Source organism: Taudactylus pleione, unplaced genomic scaffold, assembly GCF_031769625.1.
Source record: "Taudactylus pleione unplaced genomic scaffold, aTauple2 ptg000005l, whole genome shotgun sequence".
Lineage (NCBI taxonomy): Eukaryota > Metazoa > Chordata > Amphibia > Anura > Myobatrachidae > Taudactylus > Taudactylus pleione.
This window is the reverse complement of record NW_028284408.1, coordinates 4,452,087-4,472,432: the sequence shown is the minus strand read 5'-3', so window position 1 is coordinate 4,472,432 and position 20,346 is coordinate 4,452,087. Positions and strand designations below refer to the sequence as shown.

At 43.5% G+C, this 20,346-nt stretch overlaps 1 protein-coding gene across 6 annotated transcripts in view; it reads right to left on the bottom strand.

Annotated features, from left to right (window-relative positions):
- DIAPH3 (diaphanous related formin 3) overlaps positions 1–20,346 on the bottom strand; it is a 786,386-nt gene that overhangs the window by 292,311 nt on the left and 473,729 nt on the right. For all 6 annotated transcript variants that reach the window (XM_088481432.1, XM_088481491.1, XM_088481243.1 and 3 more), the window contains one exon: positions 3,172–3,301. In XM_088481432.1, coding sequence (XP_088337558.1) covers positions 3,172–3,301 — 130 coding nt within the window. The remainder of the gene's footprint in view (positions 1–3,171; positions 3,302–20,346) is intronic.

The following is a 20,346-nucleotide window of genomic DNA, read 5'->3' as shown; positions in this document are numbered from 1 at the left end:
TGAGTAGCAAGAGTAATACCCCTTTCACACTATCAGCAACAACCCATGTTATTTAACGTGAACGCGCAGCAACGTGGGTTATTGTGCAGTGTTAAAGGATCCAATTGACAAAACCCAGGTAACGAGCAAGGTTGAACACAGGTTCAACACGGCTCGCGATGCAGTGTGAACAGGTAACCTGGCTCGATGCAACCCGGGTCCCATTCACAGCAAAGGAAGAGCCGGCGCGTGGAGATGATCTCATCTCAGCAGTACATGTTGGTAGCTGCTCAATCAGGTGCATGAAAGGGAGGGGTTATTCTATACAAGAAACAGCAAAAGGTATTCCCCAGCACTCGGAATGATATCAGCAATAAGATAAAAAAAAACTACATGGTGGTAGATCATTCAGAGTTCTCAGTTGCATAGCGTTCCCGCTAGGCTGTTTCAGCGGGGTGCCGCACCCTGCCCTATTTCGGAAGGGCAGAAAGCACCCTGCCCTCTAGCGCAGTGCCCCGCTGAGACAGCCTGCGGGTTTTGTCTAAACCCGCAAGTCGCAGTGTCCCGTGGATGGTCAAAACGACGGCGCTTGGGGGCTGCCTGGCATGTCTGTCAGTGCCGGGCACGCCCCCAGGAGTGACAAAAATGGGATGCACCATAAAGACATGCCCTTTTTCTTTGGCTACACCCCTTTTTCGTCCGCATGCAGACGTTCTTTAACTCTAGGTCCAGCGCTCTGCCTGCTGCCGGACCTAGAGTGAACACTAGTTGCATATACAGTATTTGCAAAAATATGGCTAAGCCTCCAGGCCACTGGACAGCATCTCTGTTTACTGGAGGTCCCTAATACTTACTGAAACTCCGGGGAACAGAACCCCAAAAAGCCGGCAAAGGCCAGCCACCTCAGGGCAGCACACCAGTGAGAGGCTAAGGTGTTAGTGAGTGTTAATAAGAATAAAGCAAAAGTTATGTGTTAAAAGGTGATAAACAGGTGAAAGGTGTAATTAAAATGCTAAAAAGAGTAGTAGTAGTAGAAAAATTATTTGTAAGTGTTAAAAAAAATTGTTATAGTTTGCCACTCCAAAACAGCACAGTCACATCTACCCAGGGGGCTCCATGCCCCAAACTCATGATGAATCGTGAAACGGTGGTGATGTCATCAACCTGGCAATGAGCCGGCTCGGGCCACCTGTCTGAAAGAGGTATCACCCGGGATGGACCTGTGTACAAAATCCCGGGTGCGACCCTGGGTATGCGGTGTGAAAGGTGTAGCATTCAGGTTGCTTAAACTAAAACTGGGTACACTACATGATGTGTGTACCCGGCGATAGCACGATACATTGTGCCGTCCTTACATACTGCACAGTACAGTGTTGTTCCATGGTGTATTTAGAAGCATGACATCGCACAGCGCATCACACTATCTCCTGTGCTGCGCCAGCAGATGGGACAATGTAATAAATGGCCTGCAGGCATGCACAATCCGGTATACATATTATGCAATCCGCATGATATATCATTTCGATAGGCGTCGGAACAATACAGTGTGCACCCAGCATAATTCCTGCAATACCAGGCAAATTGTTACTAATATCTCACCTACCCCACTTACCATTTTCCTGTAGCTCAAATGTACCAATTTTATCCTAAAATTAATCTAATAATTTTGAGGCTTATTTAGATCAAACCACTGTGGTATGCGTGCCCACCAAGGAAGGTTGCATACACTATACAATTATCTGCCAGATATCTGTGCAATCTGGTTGGTTGGAATGAAAACCTGGTAATGTATGGGAGCAAATGACAGTAGATCCTATCTATGGTTTTAAACACTGGAAACGGACATAAAACAATTGTTCAAATTGGTTAAATTTATGTGTTTTAACCAATTTGTCTGAACGACCATTTTTGTCTGTTTTCCAGTGTTTGTGAGCAAATGGTCGATTGTCATTTCCTCCCTTACATTACCAGGTTTTCATTCCAACCAGCCAGATTGGACAGATATCTGACAGATAATTGTATAGTGTATGCCCAGCATTAGTCTGAATTCATCCCTATTCCACTTAAAACAAAAGATGAAATCCTACATCTTAAATCAGAAGAATTTCAGTCTCTGCTTTCACCAGTGTCACTTACAATATAACCCTGCCCATAAACCTGTAAACACTTATTCAGGACTGCAGTACTTTCGAATTGTGTACTGTATATGGACCGTCATTAAATGACTGATTATAAACTCATTGATAGAGAACTTCAATACAAATATTTTTATTATTATTTTTTGATGCACTTGTTACTCTCATTCAGAGTTGCTGTCTGTACACTGTACAACACAAATTAATAAAGGTATACATACATGAGTAGTTCTCCAGTCACATTGTCCTGCAGAGATTTCAATTACAGTCACACATCCTCATTTCCTACTCCATGGAAACTGTGTTAGCTATAAAAAATTGTCAGTCATATGGAGTACTGCTCTATTGGCAATACATTTACTGGGCTGCAAGACTTGGCCATATCCATTACACCATTAGGTGTATTGAATATACTGTAGATATCTCAGAACTTTTATGTACTGCATTCTAGGCATATGTGACTAGGATAGTCCCCATTCATTGAATGACTCCTTAATATATAGATGTGTAGCACATTGAGATTTTGTCTCTGGATAAGCGGTGTGCAAACATAGCTTTATATGGGTATTAAATAAGATGACCCTGAAAAAAATAAATATATATATATATATATTTTAGGGATGTGCAGGCTCGGATAGGTTCGAGTTTGCACGCCGAGTTCGGATTTTTCCCTCCAAAACACGGGACTCAGAAAGAGGCAAAACATCATCTTGCATGGACAAACATCATCATTCCTGGACTTTTGTCCAGGAATGATAATGTTTGTCCATGCAACATGACGTTTTGCCTCTTTCTGAATCCCGTGTTTTGGAGGGAAAAATCCGAACTGTGCGTGCAAACTCGAACCTATCCGAGCCTGCACATCCCTAATATATATATATATATATATATATATATATATATATATATATATATATATATAATAAGTTATGTTAACTGGCAAACTACATGTATTTGACAGCTACATAAGATATAATACTACACTTCAGAATGAAATTATTGCTGCAACGGATCACAGAGAATGTTGATCAGAATCATACCTCAACACAATGCATACCTTTACTTGCTTTGTCTACAGTCTGAATATCTTCAACAAATGTCTGAACGTCAGGAAATTTCCTTTCACACACTTCAGCTAAGAAGTGAAGTAGTGTTGTTTTCTGATCGACTGATTTAGTATCTTTCAGCTATGAAATAAGAGAAAGACAAACATTTCAATAATCTTAGGTCAGACATTTCTTTTTCAAACATATATGTGAATTTAAAAAATGGTACACAAAAAACAGATTTGTTAATTAATGAAGATAGCTCATACACATACACACACTTGAGCTCACATTTTAACACTGACAGCAATAAAGAAAACAAAAAGTCATTACAAGTTCAACTATTAAAACACTGAGGGGTCTATTTACTAAGCTGTGTTAGGAGACAGAGTGAAAAGTGATCAGTAAGTGATAATGTGCCAGCCAATCAGCTCCCAACTGTCATTTTTCAAACACAGCCTGTGAGATGGCAGTTGGGAACTGATTGGCTGGCACCTTATCACTTTTCACTCTGTCTCCTAACACTGCTATAAATAGACCCCTCAAACACAATCCCTAACTGATGGATGGATGACATACCTACTTAAACAAAATGACAGGGTGCCAGGGTATAAACAAAAAATAGCTTTGCTAGAATATGATCCATTCCATCAGTTGTCAGTGGCTATGGACCACCATAAAATACTAATTTGTGCCTCCATTAGAGGACTGGCTCTGCCTCATCCATTTCACAACAGTGTCATACTTTCATGTCATAAACATGGAAATAGGGCCTCTTTGGGTACATGCATGCTAATATATTAAGCATTGAGACTAAACTGTAAAATGAAGGGTTCAGTTTATATTTCTTTTGCGCTGCAAAATTGTATGCAAATGGCATAAACCGTGTGATGTGTTCTTACATCAATTTGAAGAGATCCAGTTGACATTTTTTGTTAACTATGTTGAAATGGTTATTTGCAAAAACTCTCTGGTGTTCATGTATACAAACAAGCAATGAGAGATCGGAGATGCATAGTTTTGATAACAACCTTCAACTTCTGATTTTGCTTTTTTATTCTGCACTTCATTTGGATTTTGCTGAATTATTGTCTAGGAATAGAGTGTAGACAATGACACATTTACTTTTGCTGTGTGGTGTGACTGAGAACTTGACAATCTGGCCTGCAATAACGCTATTCTGTGGCCATCTGCAGAATAATTTAATTCACATAATAAATGTGAAAATTGGGCTCTACAAGAAGCCATTCTGATATTAATATGTGGAGCCTGTGTTGACAATTGTGTAACAAAAAAAAAAAAAAAAGTTGAGTATTATTATAGTATAGGTAATGGTAAGTCCTACATACATTTACACAATGTGTCAGCATTAGGGATGTTAGGGACCCACCTGATGATGTCACCTTGATGTGGTAGGTGGGCAAACATATTTGGCCAAACTTGTACTAAAAACCTTAATAGCAAACCATGTTAATTGATAGTTTATTTTATATATATATATATATATATATATATATATATATGCACACACATATATATATATATATATATATATATATATGTATATATATATATATATAGATATATGTGTATATATATATATATATAGATATATATTCAGTATTCTTAGCGCTTACAGTTTGCATCTGCATTCCCCAATTCCCCCCCCCCTGGTTTTCTGCTGCAGAACTACAAGTCTCAGCAAGGTAGCACCTCTTATTGTATTAAGTTAGGATGTGCAGTCCAGCCCAGCCCCATACACACTTTTTTTTTCATATTATTATAGTATAATCAGCCCTGCATCTTTCTCATTGGCTGTTAGTAGAAAGCCTGATGCGTGAAGGTAAACCTACAGTATCAACAATAAAAATAGTACAAGTATTTCCAAACATTGTATGCTAAATTAAAGTATACCCAATATAAAGCTAGATGCAACAACCTGCACATCACTACATTGCACAATGTAAGGCTGCTATCACAGTGTGATCAATTGTTCAGACATTGCAGCTCCCATACTAGGTTATGGAAAAATGATGCAATAAAAAAATCAGAAGGAACATCGAAAAATCAATGATTTCTCTACAGTAACGCTATTCCAGGTAAGAAACTTCAATTCCACCTCATCTAAAGGCTCAAAAAGTGCAGACTGAAGGAAAGTACAAGGTTAAGATCCCAAGGGGATGTAGGTAGAACAAAGGGAGGCTGAACTCGAAGCATCACTTGCAGGAAGGTCTGAACCTCTGGAAGCAGCGCAAGAAAAAGCTGAAGAAAACTGATAAGGCACCTTAAGTGAACCTAAATGGAGTCTGGAATCTAAGCCTCTTTGCAGGAAGAGAAGTAGACGAGGTAAGTGGAAAGAAGATGCTGAAGAACCACATAACTCACACCAGGACACGTAGGATTTCCAAATTCTACGGAAATGCTCCAAAGTAACCGGCTTACGACCTCTAAGCATAGTAGGAATCACCTTCTGCAGAATACCCCAACTCCTTAGAACGGCAGTTTCAACAGCCACAGACCGTCAAACGAAACAGATTCAAGTCGAGATACATGAAAGGCCCGTGTTGGAGTAGATCTGATCAAAGCGGAAGACGCCAAGGATCATCCGCCAGGAGGAATAGGAGATCTGAGTACCACGCAAGATGACTGTTGCGGTTTTGCACTTCAGAACTTGCGGAATCAGCGAGAACGGAGGAAACAGGTACACAAGGTCATACTACCAAGGAAGAGACAACTCATCCACTTCTACTGCCTCTGAATCTCTTGTCCTGGAGCAATATAGAGGTAGCTCCTGTTCCAGGAGGCCATGAGGTCTATCTTTGGTTCGCCCCACCAGAATACCAACCGCCAGAAGACTTCGGGAAGAAGAGCCCATTCTCCCGGAAGAAGAACCTGACGACTGAGGTAGTCTGCCTCCCAGTTATCCACTTCTGGTATATATATTGGGGAGACGGCCGGGACGTTTATACTTTATCTGCCCATTGGAGAATGCATCTGACCTCTCGCATTGCCATGCGACTGCAAGTCCCCCCCGACGATTTATGTATGCCACACCTGTGACGCTGTCTGATTGGACTCGAACTGGCACCCCCTGCAACATGGAAGCCACTGTGAATAATGCGTTGTAGACGGCCTGAGTTCAAGGACATTGATTGGAAAGAGAGACTCCTGGCGTGTCCAAGGTCATCGCTTCCCAAATGCGGATTGGCATCCGTGCTTAGCAGCATCCAGTTCCAGATGCCGAACTGTCGCCACGCCAGCAAGTGATCCGTCCTGAGACATCAAAGTAGCGAAAATCGAGCCTGCAGAGACAAAGTTGCCAGATAATGCATCTGCAGATGAGACATGGATCCAACTGGACGTCCTGGAATGAAATTTGCCAAACTGGATGATCTCGAAGGACGCTACTATCTTCCCTAAGAGTCTGATGCAAAGGTGTATTGGTACTTCTGGGGTTTGAGGACTAAGCGGACCAATTCCTGGATAGCATGAACCTTGTCCAGAGAAAGGAAAATTTGCAGTAACAGTGTCCAAAATCATCCCCAGAAATTGAAGCGACTGAGATGTACCAGCTGAGATTTCTGGAAATTGATGATCCAACAGTGTTGAATGAGAAAAAGATAAAACAAAATGGAGACTGCCCCTACAAAAATGGTAAAAAGGAAAATGGATTGCGCTGAAAATACCCCTGCCGGGACATGGAAAACAACACAATAAATGTGAACAAATAATTTAATCAATTGAGTCTGAAACTACATAAAGACAAAATCATATATAAAATCACATATAAACTATACCAACATATAAAGGACTAAATGGACATACAAACACTAATGGTCTGAAAGCTGATCAGGCTCATTAAAAAGAGGAGAACCTAGGTGCACAGGTGGATGTGCACTGCACCTCAGGAACACTCCTAAACACAAAAAAAGAAAAAAAAAAAAAAAGAGAAATAGACAGTCTATGTCAATCACTGGAGACTTGATATTCACGGATACAAAAGTATCTAATTCCCACCATGCCGATGAGATGTATTGTATCAGCTTGCAAATCCACCGAATATGCACAAATAACAGGCAGTCACATAGAATAGTATAGGTTATTGCCAGCGTGTAGGTCACCTCGATCTACCTGCAGTAGTACCTGGATCTGCTGACACACAACCAGTGTGTGTCCAGCTCAGACCCGTCCACGGCTCCGGAGGTGACGTTCGCCTCTGTGCAAATAGAAATGGAGTGGTTCTTGCACAGAATGTCTCTGTAACTAATTGCCGGCTAAATCACCTGTAGGCGGCTAGCAGGGATCTTAGATGTCTACGCTCACAGTGAGACTCGGGCTGATAATGCACCGGCCACACTACACCTTCAATATTAAGCTCAATCAGTAAAAGAAGATAGAAGCGGCTTGGTGTAACCGTACGAGTAAAATGCTGATAATCGACGTGTAACAGCAGGGAGTATAGGTAGATGCGGCAATGTGTAGTTCGGTGGAATCCGTCAATGTGTCCAGTGACTTGTGAGAAAGAGCCGCAAAATTCCCTTGCATGGGATTACATGTGTATAAATAAATCCATTTTCAATTTATATACACAATTGGCGCATACTTTGTTAATTTTTTCAGTATACCATACACTGAACACCTATGAATATATGGTGAAACACATTTGTGGGTAAAGATAACTTTATGTGAAAGAAAACATCCAGCAAACTGTGAGAGGGGTACGCCAATCCACTTGAGATTGAAGCTATGTTGTTGATAAAGAAACCTTTATACACTGGTTTTAACGTGTTTGAATGTGAGGTACACAAATCCATCTATAACTGGCTGGGTGATGGCACAAGTGCACTACTGAATCTGGCGTTTAAAAAGAAACCTTTATATTCACGTATAGCGGTGTTTCATTGTGAGTGGGGTACGCCCAGTGGCGTAACTAGGGTATTTGGAGCCCAGGGCAAATTTGAAAAGGGAGCCCCGCCCCCCGTGGCGGAAAATGGGCGTGGTCACTTAAAAATGGGCGTGTCAACATGACACACCCCTTTTTTCACAATGAACATTCCTATCCATATGCACATTAACCCCAGTAGTACCCCTTATACAGTACCCCCAGTATGGGAGTTGTGGTCCCTCTTATGCAGGCCCATAGTAGTGCCCCTTATACAGTATCCCCAGTAGTGGTCCCCCCAAATGCAGTGCCCCATGTAGTGTTCCCCCTTATGCAGTGCCCCCAGTAGCGGTATCCCCTTATGCAGTGCCCTTTATATGGTGCCCCCAGTAGTAGTCCCCCCCTATGCAGTGCCCTTTATATAGTGCCCCCAGCAGTAGTCCCCCCATGCAGTTTTCCCAGTAGTGGTCCCCTATTGCAGGCACCCAGTAGTGATCCCCCCTATCCCTGTAGTGGCCCTTCCTATTATTGCCCCCAGTAGTGGTCCCCCGAGTGCAGTGCCTCTACTAGTAGGCCCCTTTTATAATGCCCCCAGTAGTAGTTCCCCCCCCAAGTAGTAGTCCCCAGTAGAGGTTCCCCCTCCCGATTAAGTACCCCCAGTAGTAGCCCTCCCCCAGTAGATGTCCTCCCAATAATGGTGCCCCCACCCCCAGTAGAGGTCCTCCCAGTAGTAGCCACCCCCTCCCCCGTTCTGCAGATAGGTTAAAAAATATATATGTATATATATATATATATATAAAAACATACTTACCTGAATCCACGTTGCTGCTGCAGCTCCGGTCCGCGACGCCGCTCCGGCCGCCGCCCGCCAGCCCTCCCGGGCTGGCGCGCTCAGCATTATGGGACAGACGTCATGACGTCAGTCCCATTACCCACTGCAGGAGCCGGACGGAAGTCCGGCTCTTGCAGTGGGTGCTGCTGCAGTCAATGAGAGTCTATCTGACTCTCATTGGCTGCTGTTTAACACACGCATCGCCGCCAGACTGTTTTTGTTTATGTTATCTTTTTCATATGATCTACATTGGAATGTAGTGAATCACCACTAAATACAAGAACAACAACTTAAGGACATTGTTCAGCTAATAAGTGACACATTGAGATTTATTATATAAATGTACTTTTGTTTTATATATAGCGATATAGTGCCATTTTTGTAGGGACAGTTTCCACTTTGTTTTATTTTCATATTTAATCCTATCAGGCATGTTGATGCCTGTTGTGTGAGACATTGTCCTTATAAACAGGTTGCTTTGCGCATAGAGCGACATCCTCTATCATTTTTTTAAGCAGTGTTGAATGAGAAACTGATGTGTCAGAGCTACATGATGCAATAGACTCTCCCTAGACGATGCCTTGATTAGGTCACCTAAGTATGGGACAATGTTTACTCCATGTGAGCGAAGATTGGCAATCATCACCGCCATTACCTTGGTGAAGACCCAGGGTGCCAACGATAGGCCAAACAGCAAGGCCTGAAACTGGTAATGAAAATCCTGGATCGCAAAGTCAAGAAATGGTTGATGAGGTTTTCAAATAGAGATGTGAAAATACGCATTCTAGATATCCAATGAGACCATGTCCTCCACCTTGTCCAACCCCGCAATGACTGAATGAAGGGATTCCATCTTGAATCTGTGAAAATAGTAAAGATTCAAACCGAACTATCCGGTTTTCGAACCACAAACAGATTTGAGTAGAATCCCTGAGTCCTCTGGGGAGTCGGAACTGGAACCAGGACCACTGAGGTCAGTAAACTGTTGATTGCCTGCTGTAGAACTAGTTGTTTTCCAGATCAAAAGGAAGACCTGTGGTGAAGAAACGAATGGGAGAAAAACCAAAATCAATCTTGTAGCTCTGGCCCACCAGACTGCGAACCCAGTAGTCCATAAATGAGTCCAGACATCCGCAAACCACAGGTGGTGAGCTCCCACCTTGGGTTTTCCCAGGTGGGATGGGAACCCATCATGCGACAGGCTTATCTGTAGGTTTGGGATGCCGGGAGCTGGAAGCTTGGCGTCCCCTGGAACGACCTCCTCTGACAGCCGATGTAGCACTCCTAGAATTTTGCAAAAGTGTGAAAAGGAACGGAAGGAAGGTCCTTTAAAAGAACGGCACGCAGTTGTAGTTGAAGGAGGCAAAAAAGTACTTTTCCCACCCGTGGCTAGGGAAATCCACTTGTCTAGCTCGGGACCAAACAAAATCGGGCCTGTAAACGTAAGTCCTTCCACTGCCCACTTGGACTGTGCATCTGCTTGCCAGGAGCGTAACCACAGGGCACGATGAGCGGCTACCGCTGAGGCAGAAATTCTGGAGCCTACTTGACCATTGTCATGCGAGGCTTCTCCCAAATATACTGAAGACTATATGTTCAGCGAGTGTGAGGAGTTCCGTTCTAGGGGTATTAGACTGTAGGCCCTCCGCTACCTGTTCAGCCCATTTTTCTACTGCCTTTTTGACCCAAGAGACAAACCAAGGCCGGTCTAAGTATGGCACCTGCTACTATGTAAATGGACTTCAGAGTGATTTCCAGCTTGTGTTTGGATCCTTCTTTTAAGGCCCTAGCGCCTGGTACCGGAAGTGTGATTTTCTTAGAGAGGCGAGACACTGAAGAGTCCACAGGCGGATGATTTTCCCATTTACTCTGATTATCTAGACCAGGGGATCCCAAACACGGTCCTCAAGGCACACTAACAGTCCATGTTTTAAGGATAGCCTACTTGAGCACAGATGACTTAATTAGTACCTCAATTATTTTGATATAACCACCTTTGCTGAAACATGGATATCACTAAAACCAGGACTGTTAGTGTGCCTTGAGGATAGAGGTTGGGAATCACTGATCTACAAGAAAGGGATAAAGAAATAGAAATGACCGGAAGTTGAAACTTCCAATCTGGATGCTTCCAAGCGGCAGCGATCTGTTCATCTAACTGAAAGGAAACAGGAAAAGGAAACAGTGGATTTACCTAACAGGTCTGAATCCACAGATTCCTGTACTTCGATGTCTGAACATGAAGGACCTCACAAACTGAAAGGATCAGTGTCTCCACGCCCTGTGAGAAAACCTCCGTGTCCCAGTCCTCCAACATTTCACCCTCCTCCTCCTGGGAGGAATTATTCCATCCAACTCCTCCTCTGACTGGAGAACCGCTGGGAGGGCTCACTTCCTGGACTGCCACAGGCTTCCCCAGGTCAAGAAGAACTCATAATTTGAACCAATCTATATACTGAATGCATACGCAGGTTCACTGGCTAAAAGAGAAGAATGGGAAGTACTGGGACCTTCCCTTTCTCTTCTAGAGGCAGTTAACTCAGAAGTTAAATACACCATAACCCTTGTTAAACTATGTATCCAGGATTGAGGAATATTCATACCCTGCGGAGCCATAGGGGGTTCTGAATCGCACGCTCCACAAAAGAGCCTTCTGAGCGAGCATGCGTAACCTTTTTTTGGCAATTAGAGCAAGCAAACAGATTCTGTGAAGTCTTTTCTGCTGCTTTAGCTGCCATGCTGTACACACACACTCACACACAGACACTGAAGTTGCCAAACAGCCTATCACAGGAATATAAGCAACAGGACAGTAAGGGGAGACAGGGAATAGAAGGAGAGGAGCAAGAGCAACAATCAATGCTCCCACCTTAAGGAGGACTTATAAGCCCCATAAATTTATCTGGCTCCCCAATGACAGCAGCTGATTCAGCAGCCTGCAGCAGAGCACCCCAGCTTTTCAGAGATCAGCTGTAAAATGGCGCTGCTCCGTGTGATGGCAAGGGGAGAGGGTTGCACTTGTCCAGTACACAGTGCGCTCAGAAACATGGCCATCTGCAGCTGACTCCGCCCCCTCCAGAACAGGTAATAATGACTGGCTGTAATCAGGGCTCTCGTATCTCCCCACCAGCGCCACACTTGTAAGTAACGGCGAGAGAGGGTGCATTGATTGTAGTAGTGACAGCCACGGCAGTACCGTGCTGTCAATAAATGAGCTGCCTTCTCTCCTTCCCTCGCAATCGAGAGGTGGAAAGCCCACTGCTATCCCACAGTGACAGCTGCATGACACACAGCACTGAGCCCAGACTTGAACACTGCTCCAACTATCCAGTTCTATCACAGTTCTGCTGCGGCCAGGGTGCTGGGCTGGGGGACTTGTGAGGACCCGGACACTAGCCGATTCTCTGCTGTGGCGGGTCTCACTGAAACGGATGTCTCCAAGAGGTCCCCTTCTCAGGGCACCGGACACAGGCTGCGCGTAGAAGGCAAGATGCCATAGAGCTCAGCCTGCCTGTCCTCAATAAAAAACATGGAAAAAATAAAAAAAAAAAGTTAAAATAAAATCAAACAGGGCTGTGCTGCGGCTCTCTCGGGCACATTTTATAAACCAGGGCTGATGGGGCATAGAGGGGGAGGAGTCAGTCACACTCTTAAAATTATTAAAGTGCCAGGCTCTACACGACCCATGTCTATACGACAGTGTCGTAGCTCCAGTGTCCCTAAGTGGATGAAGGAGAAAAGATGATTGTTGTCTTAACATATATATATATATATATAAAAAAAAATCTAAATTGCTGAAGTTTAGAGGTGGAAATTACAAAATATACACTTTGCATGTAAAATAAAAAGGGTACTTGAGAGGAAAAACAATGATTTATACAGAACAGCAGTTGATTGAAAAGAAGGTAAGTTCTTTCACAAGACTTTCATAATATATATATTGAGGGGTTCTGACAGAGGTGATCATACTTTTTTGTTAAGTGACAACTTCCAACAGACTCAGAGAAAAGCAATATGCCTTGTAGCTGCAGTAACACAGATAAAAGCTTTTTTCAACAGCCTGATAAAAATGAACAAATCTGCAAAGCGCAATAGTTCAAATTATAATGAAGTGGATGGGTTTTATACTCAGAAAATTCTACCTTTTATATTTTTAAGCCTGTGATGGACCATAGCTATTGTGGGGCTGTTAATGAGGAAGATGTCAGCAACGGGCCACCAAGCATGTCATCCCACAGAGATAATACAGCTACAGAACAGATATATGAGTGCACTCATGGAAACCTGTATTGTGAAACATATTTTATATATATATATATATATATATATATATATATACACACACACATACATACATTTTTTTTTGCTATAACAAATTATGACAAAAGGTGTCCTCTGGGAGGAGAATAAAACATATCAAGTGGGTTTAAACAGCATCATATGAAGCTTCATTAGAAACTTTACCTTTGAACAATTAAATAAAAGTATTTTAGGACAGTGCCTCTTCTAGGGGGCTGCTAAGAGTGCATGATCCCACATCGCTTAGCTGGGGCACTGATGTGCTAATTACTGACTAATCAGCCTGCCTGTCCTCAATAAAAAACATGGTAAAAATAAAATAAAATCAAAACAGAGCTGTGCTCTAAAAGAACTACTGGTGGTAACACATATTGCACTTGTGACTTTGAGGAGACTTGGAATACATGCAATGTCCACAGTCCCTGAGGACGTTACATTTGAAATATAGAAGAGTCTATATTTTTAATACACCACACATCTAGGTCACATGTAAAAGCAAAGATTTCCCCTCTTACAGTATCTATATTCCCAAATATTTAGATTGTCAAACTGGAAACAAAAAAATAAATAAAAATTGGCCAACCACATATTTGGAAACATAAAACAAACATTTTGCCTTAAATATATTTTGAATAGCTCAGTGTTTATTACATGCATATACATTAATATATTACTCATGTGAAAAAGGAGGATAATCAGTTAGTGTCAGGATTGGCCATAATGATAAAATAAAGGTTACAAAAAAAAGCCTGTAGACTCAAAACTAATTTTTCACCATTTATACAGATACTGAAATCATGAAAGTCATAGAGTTTAATCCCAGCAGACTGACATCAGAAGCAAGGACTGCCACGCTCAATTCCCCGTAAGCAAGGAATCGCCTTTCCTGATATCTCCGTGCATCCGGTTGCAGTCTGGGGCGCAGCATTGCTGCTAGCAAGCTCAGCCGCAACCCACTGAAATCACCATCCCAGTTACTGGTGTTGCAGCCCGGTGGAGGTAGATGGAGTCGCAGTATATGCGTCTTAATTCAGACGCTTAGTACTGCCAATGCCAAAACACAAAATAAAAGCTTAGGACTGCCTGGGCAGTCCCTTGTTACATAGGTGCGTCTTGATCCTGCCACACCAAACGAACAACTGAAGTCCTGTGGCTAGTGGTGGGGTACATATGGAGGAGGACCCAAGACATCCTGGGAGCTGAAGCTTTAACTGTTTGGTTCCAACCATAATATCCCCATGGTATCCCTGTGGATCCCTATGGACCCTGAAGAAAATATAAAAATTAAAAATACTAATAGGCTGACCCTTTTACTCACACAGAAGACGTAGGTGGTGCTAAAACAATGACAAGTAAAAAAAATAAAAAATTAAAGAACAATATTCATCATAACTCCTGGGAGTAGGAAAGAGTCATTTAAAAACACTGGTATGCTCAAAGTAATAAATGCACAATAAAGGTAACCTGTTCAATCTCAAACTAAGAAATAATATAAAAAGAAAACAATAAGTACGAGTGCAAACTGGCAGTCAGTGAGTTGTAACGGATGGGATAAATAGCCAGGTATGTGTAAAGTCACTTGATAACTTTCATAGGAATTCAAAATAAAGTGAAAAACTAAGACAATGTCTTAGCAATGGGACAAGCTGATAAAGAGCGGAGATATGAACACTGCTTGTTGGTATTTTTCTGGCAGCTACGGGTGTCGGCTCCAACCAGGGTGTCTTTGTAGTAAGTGTCAACTTCAACCAGAGCGTCTTAGTAGCAGATGTCGTCTGCAACTGGAACATCTACGTTGTAGTTGTCAGCCCCCAAACGGAGTGTCTTTATGGGAGAGTAAACACCCAGTGGTAGTTGAACAAAGTACACTAGATGTTGGTTGGTGCTGTTATTAACTCCAAACTCCGATGCTAAGGCACTGTTAAGGTAGGATTCACTCTAGTGACAAAGAAGGATCCCCCCCAGTAGCTCTGTGCTCAATCTCCAGCTGTAGAGAGAGAATCTTACTTGCTGTTGGTAGTGCTGTTTTGAGCAGAGACTGCCCTATAGCTGTGCTAAGCATGGGCTAATTTTCGGAGGTTGCACACAAATGCATAAAAGTAACTTAAGCAAGTCTTCTGGAAATACAATTTTGTGAATTCTATTTTTCTCTAATTAATTGTCAAATTAGAAGACACTAATCCAATACAATAAAAAACAAATGTATGCTTTATTCAGAGCTCTTGAAAGATATTCGTTAATGTAAGTGTATTCCCGGAGTACAGTACTTAATACTGAAGTAAATTACTGTTCTAAACAAACCAAAACAGGAACTGCACATTACGGAGCACAATATAAAGAAAGATCAAGGTAATGTTAATGAAAATAAATCAACTGATTCAGTTTAATTTACAGCAAATCACCCTGCACACAACACCTTACAGATGTACAAAACATGGCATGTGGCACAATTTTGTCTATGAAGCTTGTCCAGTTTAATGAGGCTTTGCTATTTGTTTAAAGAGCAAAAAAAACATTTCTACTAAAGTAGCTACAACATCATTCATTTCCTTAATTTCAGATATGCCAAACCTTTTTTGGTTGGGGTCAGCATGGTTTTAAGCTCTAAAGTGGCAAATACCTTTGTATATTGTTGAGTTGGCAGAATATTCCCAGTCATAATGCTGTTCAAGGTTGCTTTTCAATTCAGAGAGATGTTGCTTAATGGCTTATTTCTCACTTTTTGTTGTATCTGTGTTCCGATATACTTTGGAAACAAGCTCTAAAACTGTGCTTTAAAACCAACAAACCTTGCGTGCTACTGACATATACTGTAAGTAAATTAATCTTTAAAAATGAAAAAGCATTCCCCCTCCTCCTAAACATTGCAGGATTGAGGCAGAGTATAGTGACTTAATTATGTAATTACTGACAAAAACAAATAGAAATGTTCAGTCTCCAGCACTTAAGGGGTTGAATGGTTCTCACACTCCCATCAAAAAGTTACTAGCGTTCATCACTAATACATTAGTATAAGTATATGTTATACACACACACACATGCAACAATTTTCTGCATCTCGAGTCTCCTTAAACTTACTGAAGCAGAAAATGTGGATTGAAAACCATTTTGTCTTATTAATTTTTAAGCCTAGCACACAGAATACAAAAAGCATGATGGATTTTTAATTTATGGGTATACTGGGATTTAAACTTTCAAACCAAATGAATAACAAAAAACATACATAAATACAAAATGTGAACAGAAAAATGGATGAGCCGACTAAGGACTGAGCAGCATGAGAGATTTCAAGTGGCTGCAGATTACTATGTAGTCAGGGCTGAATGAACACAGGAAAGCTTGTAATTTGTTAATAAGAATGAAATAGCTGTGGGAAGGTATCAATAGTCTAAGCAACTGCTGAAGGAGTTAAATATTAATTGAACTGCAGTCCCCGGTAATGTTACTGCATTCTAACGTAACAAGGTAATCACTTACTGATGCATATTTTATTAAAAGTCATCAATACCATCAACGTAAGATAAATTGACACATTGCATTAATTAATGCCCAGCAAGATAATTACATCTTACAGCCATTGTTCAAGGTGCAACCATTCTGGTCTGTCATTTTAAGTATGGTTGCATTGTGTCTGCATTACAGAGAATCAGGTGGCAATTTAGCAATAACGTGTAGAATGATCCATATAAACTCCCTCCGTTGAGGGTGCTATTTTCACCAGTCTCCGAGTGCCGCCTGAATATTGTCTGCATACCGTGTTGGGGCTATCCCCAGCACCCCTTGGCGGTGGTTGCTGGGTTGTGTTGTGTGGTGCATTTTAAAGAATATTTTCTTTTGCAAGTGAACTATAGGTCCGAGCAAGTCTCCCTGCATGCTGGTACTTGGAAAACCACAAGTACCAGCATGCTGGGCATTAGGGCCCACTTCCACCTGTAAAAAAAACACAAAACACTATACATAATCAACCTGGCACCCACCGCCCAGGGGTTCCGGGGATAGCCCCGGGCTATCAGCCTGGGCCTGGGGTGCCCTGAGGAGGAGAACCCCTTTATTGGGGGGTCCCCAACTCCCCAGGGATCCCCGGCCTGGGCTGACTAGCGGTCAGGGGTGATGCTGCGGCTGGGGGACCCGGTGAAAGGGCTCCCCTGGCTGTGGCATCACCCCCCTGCTAGACGGAGTCCGGTGCTGGTTTGGGGAAATAGCCTGGTGCTGGTTGTGCTTAATACAGGGGACCCCTACGTCATTTGTCCCCTGTATTTAGCACAACCAGTACTGGGGCTCGAAAAGCCCGGGGCTGGTTGTTTTCTGTGGGGGAGGCTACGTTTTTTTTTTTTTTTTACACATTCAATTTTTAATGTAAATGCGTAGATCTCACTGCTGCATTCGTCCATCTGTTACTTATTGATTTGATTTTCTCAGGTGTATACTCACTACCAGTGAGTGAACCCTCTGTCGCCTACTGATGTCCCTTTTGCACTGCACTGCTGCCACTGCTCTGCACCACTGCTGCTGCCACTACCCCACATGCTTACAGCCATCTCACACTCTGCACCTCCCAAACCCATATATCCCAACATTTAAAGATGTTGAGGTACATTTCGTGTGACCGAAAAGTGGGGGTGGCTTGCTGTAAAAGGGGCGGATCCTTGCGGATTCCCCCATTTTCGTCACGTTGGGGGCGTGCCCAGCACTCTCCGAGACACTGGCTAGCCCCCAGGCTCTCCCTACACAAGAACAGATGCGCACGGCATGTTCTCCTCCTGCACACCCGCTGCTCTGCCACACCCTCTTCCACCTTCTGTCGCCCACTGATGCCCCCTTTGCACTGCTCCGCTGCCACCGCTAGCCTACAGCCGTCTCGCACTCTACACCTCTAAAACCAACCTCCTGTGTGCTGTCCCCTCTTCCACCTGCGTTAGAGTACCATTTTGTTGCCCTTCTCCCCTGCAGGTGGCCACGTTTTGCTCATCCAAACCCTGATAGTTAATACATTTTTAAAAAGCTATGAAATTCCATAGACAAAAAACCTTACGGTTTCATATGTCCCATTAAGGCTGCTTAGACATGATCTGAAAATTCACAAAACCTATTGATTTTCTGCCACTCATACTCCAAAAAGCAAAGAAATTACGATCATTAAGGCTGACGCCTTAATGGACGTGTTCCTTGCACAATACAGATATGGTATGCCATCACACCCTGTGGTTAACGGCAGATTCAGCACTCTCACAGAATGAGATTGCTGTCACTCACAAAATGGTGGAGCTGCTAATTCACAGAATTGTGTGGTCATTGGAATACACACATGCAGTCTATGCAACTGAGCTCAAAGCAGAGAATAGAGCTGTGCAGATGGGATAAAAGTGGTGTGGATTGGGGGAGGAGACACAGCAGCTTGGATAGGTGAGACACAAAGGCGTGTAGAGGAGGGAAGGTTAAGCAGTACAGAGGGGAGGGGGGTTGCCAAAGTAATGCAGATGGGTGGAAAACAGTGGTGTGGATGGGAGTAAACAGAGCGGCACGGTTTGGGGGGACAGCGATGTGGATGGGGGAAGCAAGTGGCATGGACATGGGAAGAAAGGCAAAGACAGATTGGTGCGGATAAGGGAATACAGACTAGCACAAATAGGAGAACACACATCAGCAGGGATTGGGGAAGACAGAGTAGTGCAGTTGGGGGGAGGAGACAGAGTTGCACAGTTGGGGGGGACAGAGTGGTGCACATGGAGGAAAAAAAAAAAAAGAGTGCCACAGAGGATAGGAAGACAGCGGAATGGCTTAGGGGAAGGCAGAAGGAGAGTGGCACGGATGCAAGGCGGTGCAGATGGAGAAAGACAGATTGGTACAGATGAGAGAACACAGACTACCATAGTTCGGAGACCACACAGCAGTAGGGATTGGGGAAGACAGATTGGTGTGGATGGGGAAAAAGAGTGGTGCGGGTGCTTCGGGGAGACAGAGTTGCACAGTTGAGGGACCAGAGTAGTGCAGATGGAGGAAGAAAGAGTGCCAAAGATGACAGAAAGACAGCAGCATGGCTGTGGAGAAGGCACGGATGCAGGGCGGTGCAGCTGGGGAAAAACATTGGTGCGGATGAGGGAACACAGACTATCACAGTTGGGAGACCACACAGCAGTAGGGATTGGGGAATATATAGCAGGGTAAAAAAAAAAAAAATCGGGAAACCGGCTGCCTTAATACAGACAACCGGCTTCCCGACTGTCATATCCCGGCGAGGGTGAAATACCGGGCGTGTAGATGCAGACGTCTGACATTTTCCCGATGCCGGGAGACAGGCGCCGGCATCCCGATTGAAGGGATACCGGGCGCTGTGAGCGGACAGCCACAGGGGGGAGGGTTAGGTTTAGTGCACCCGGGGGGGACTTAGGGTTAGTCATCCCACCGGGAGGGTTAGGGTTAAGCTAGGGGAGGGAGGGTTAGGCACCCCCGGGGGGACTTAGGGTTAGGCAAACCCCAGGGGGACTTAGGTTTAGGCAGTGGGGAAGGGGGGGGAATAGGGTTTGGCACTTGGGGGGAGGTTAGGATTAGGCACCCCTAAGGAGGGTTTTGAATTAGGGGGTTAGGGTAGTTTATACTTACCTTAGCGACGATCAGGATTTCCAGCGCTGTCGGGCTCCAGCTGCCGGGAACTCTGCATTTGTCGGCCAGACGCTGCCGGGAATCGAACCGCCGGCCATGCGGCCGGCAGTATTTCAGACCGATTCCTATAGCAGCATAGAGGCATATAGGGGAAGATAGTGTACATGCATAGACAGAGTATGATATTTTTAAACATAAGGGAGCTGAACGTGTATTCTAAATTATATAAATGTATGCAGTGAGAAGGATGTGGGAAGCCAGTGAAATTGTTTTGGTGATCAAATGGGAAGATTGTGAGCACTGAGTGGGATGCGGGAGCCACATAACTGCTTTGAGCTCAGTTGCATAGACTGCATGTGTGTATTCCAATGAGCACACAATTCTGTGAATTAGCAGCTCCACCATTTTGTGAGTGACCGCAATCTCATTCTGTGAGAGTGCTGAATCTGCCATTAACCACAGGGTGTGATGGCATACCATATCTGTATTGCGCAAGGAACTCGTTCATTAAGGCGTCAGCCTTAATGATCGTAATTTAATTGGTTTTTGGAGTTTGAGTGGCAGAAAATCAAT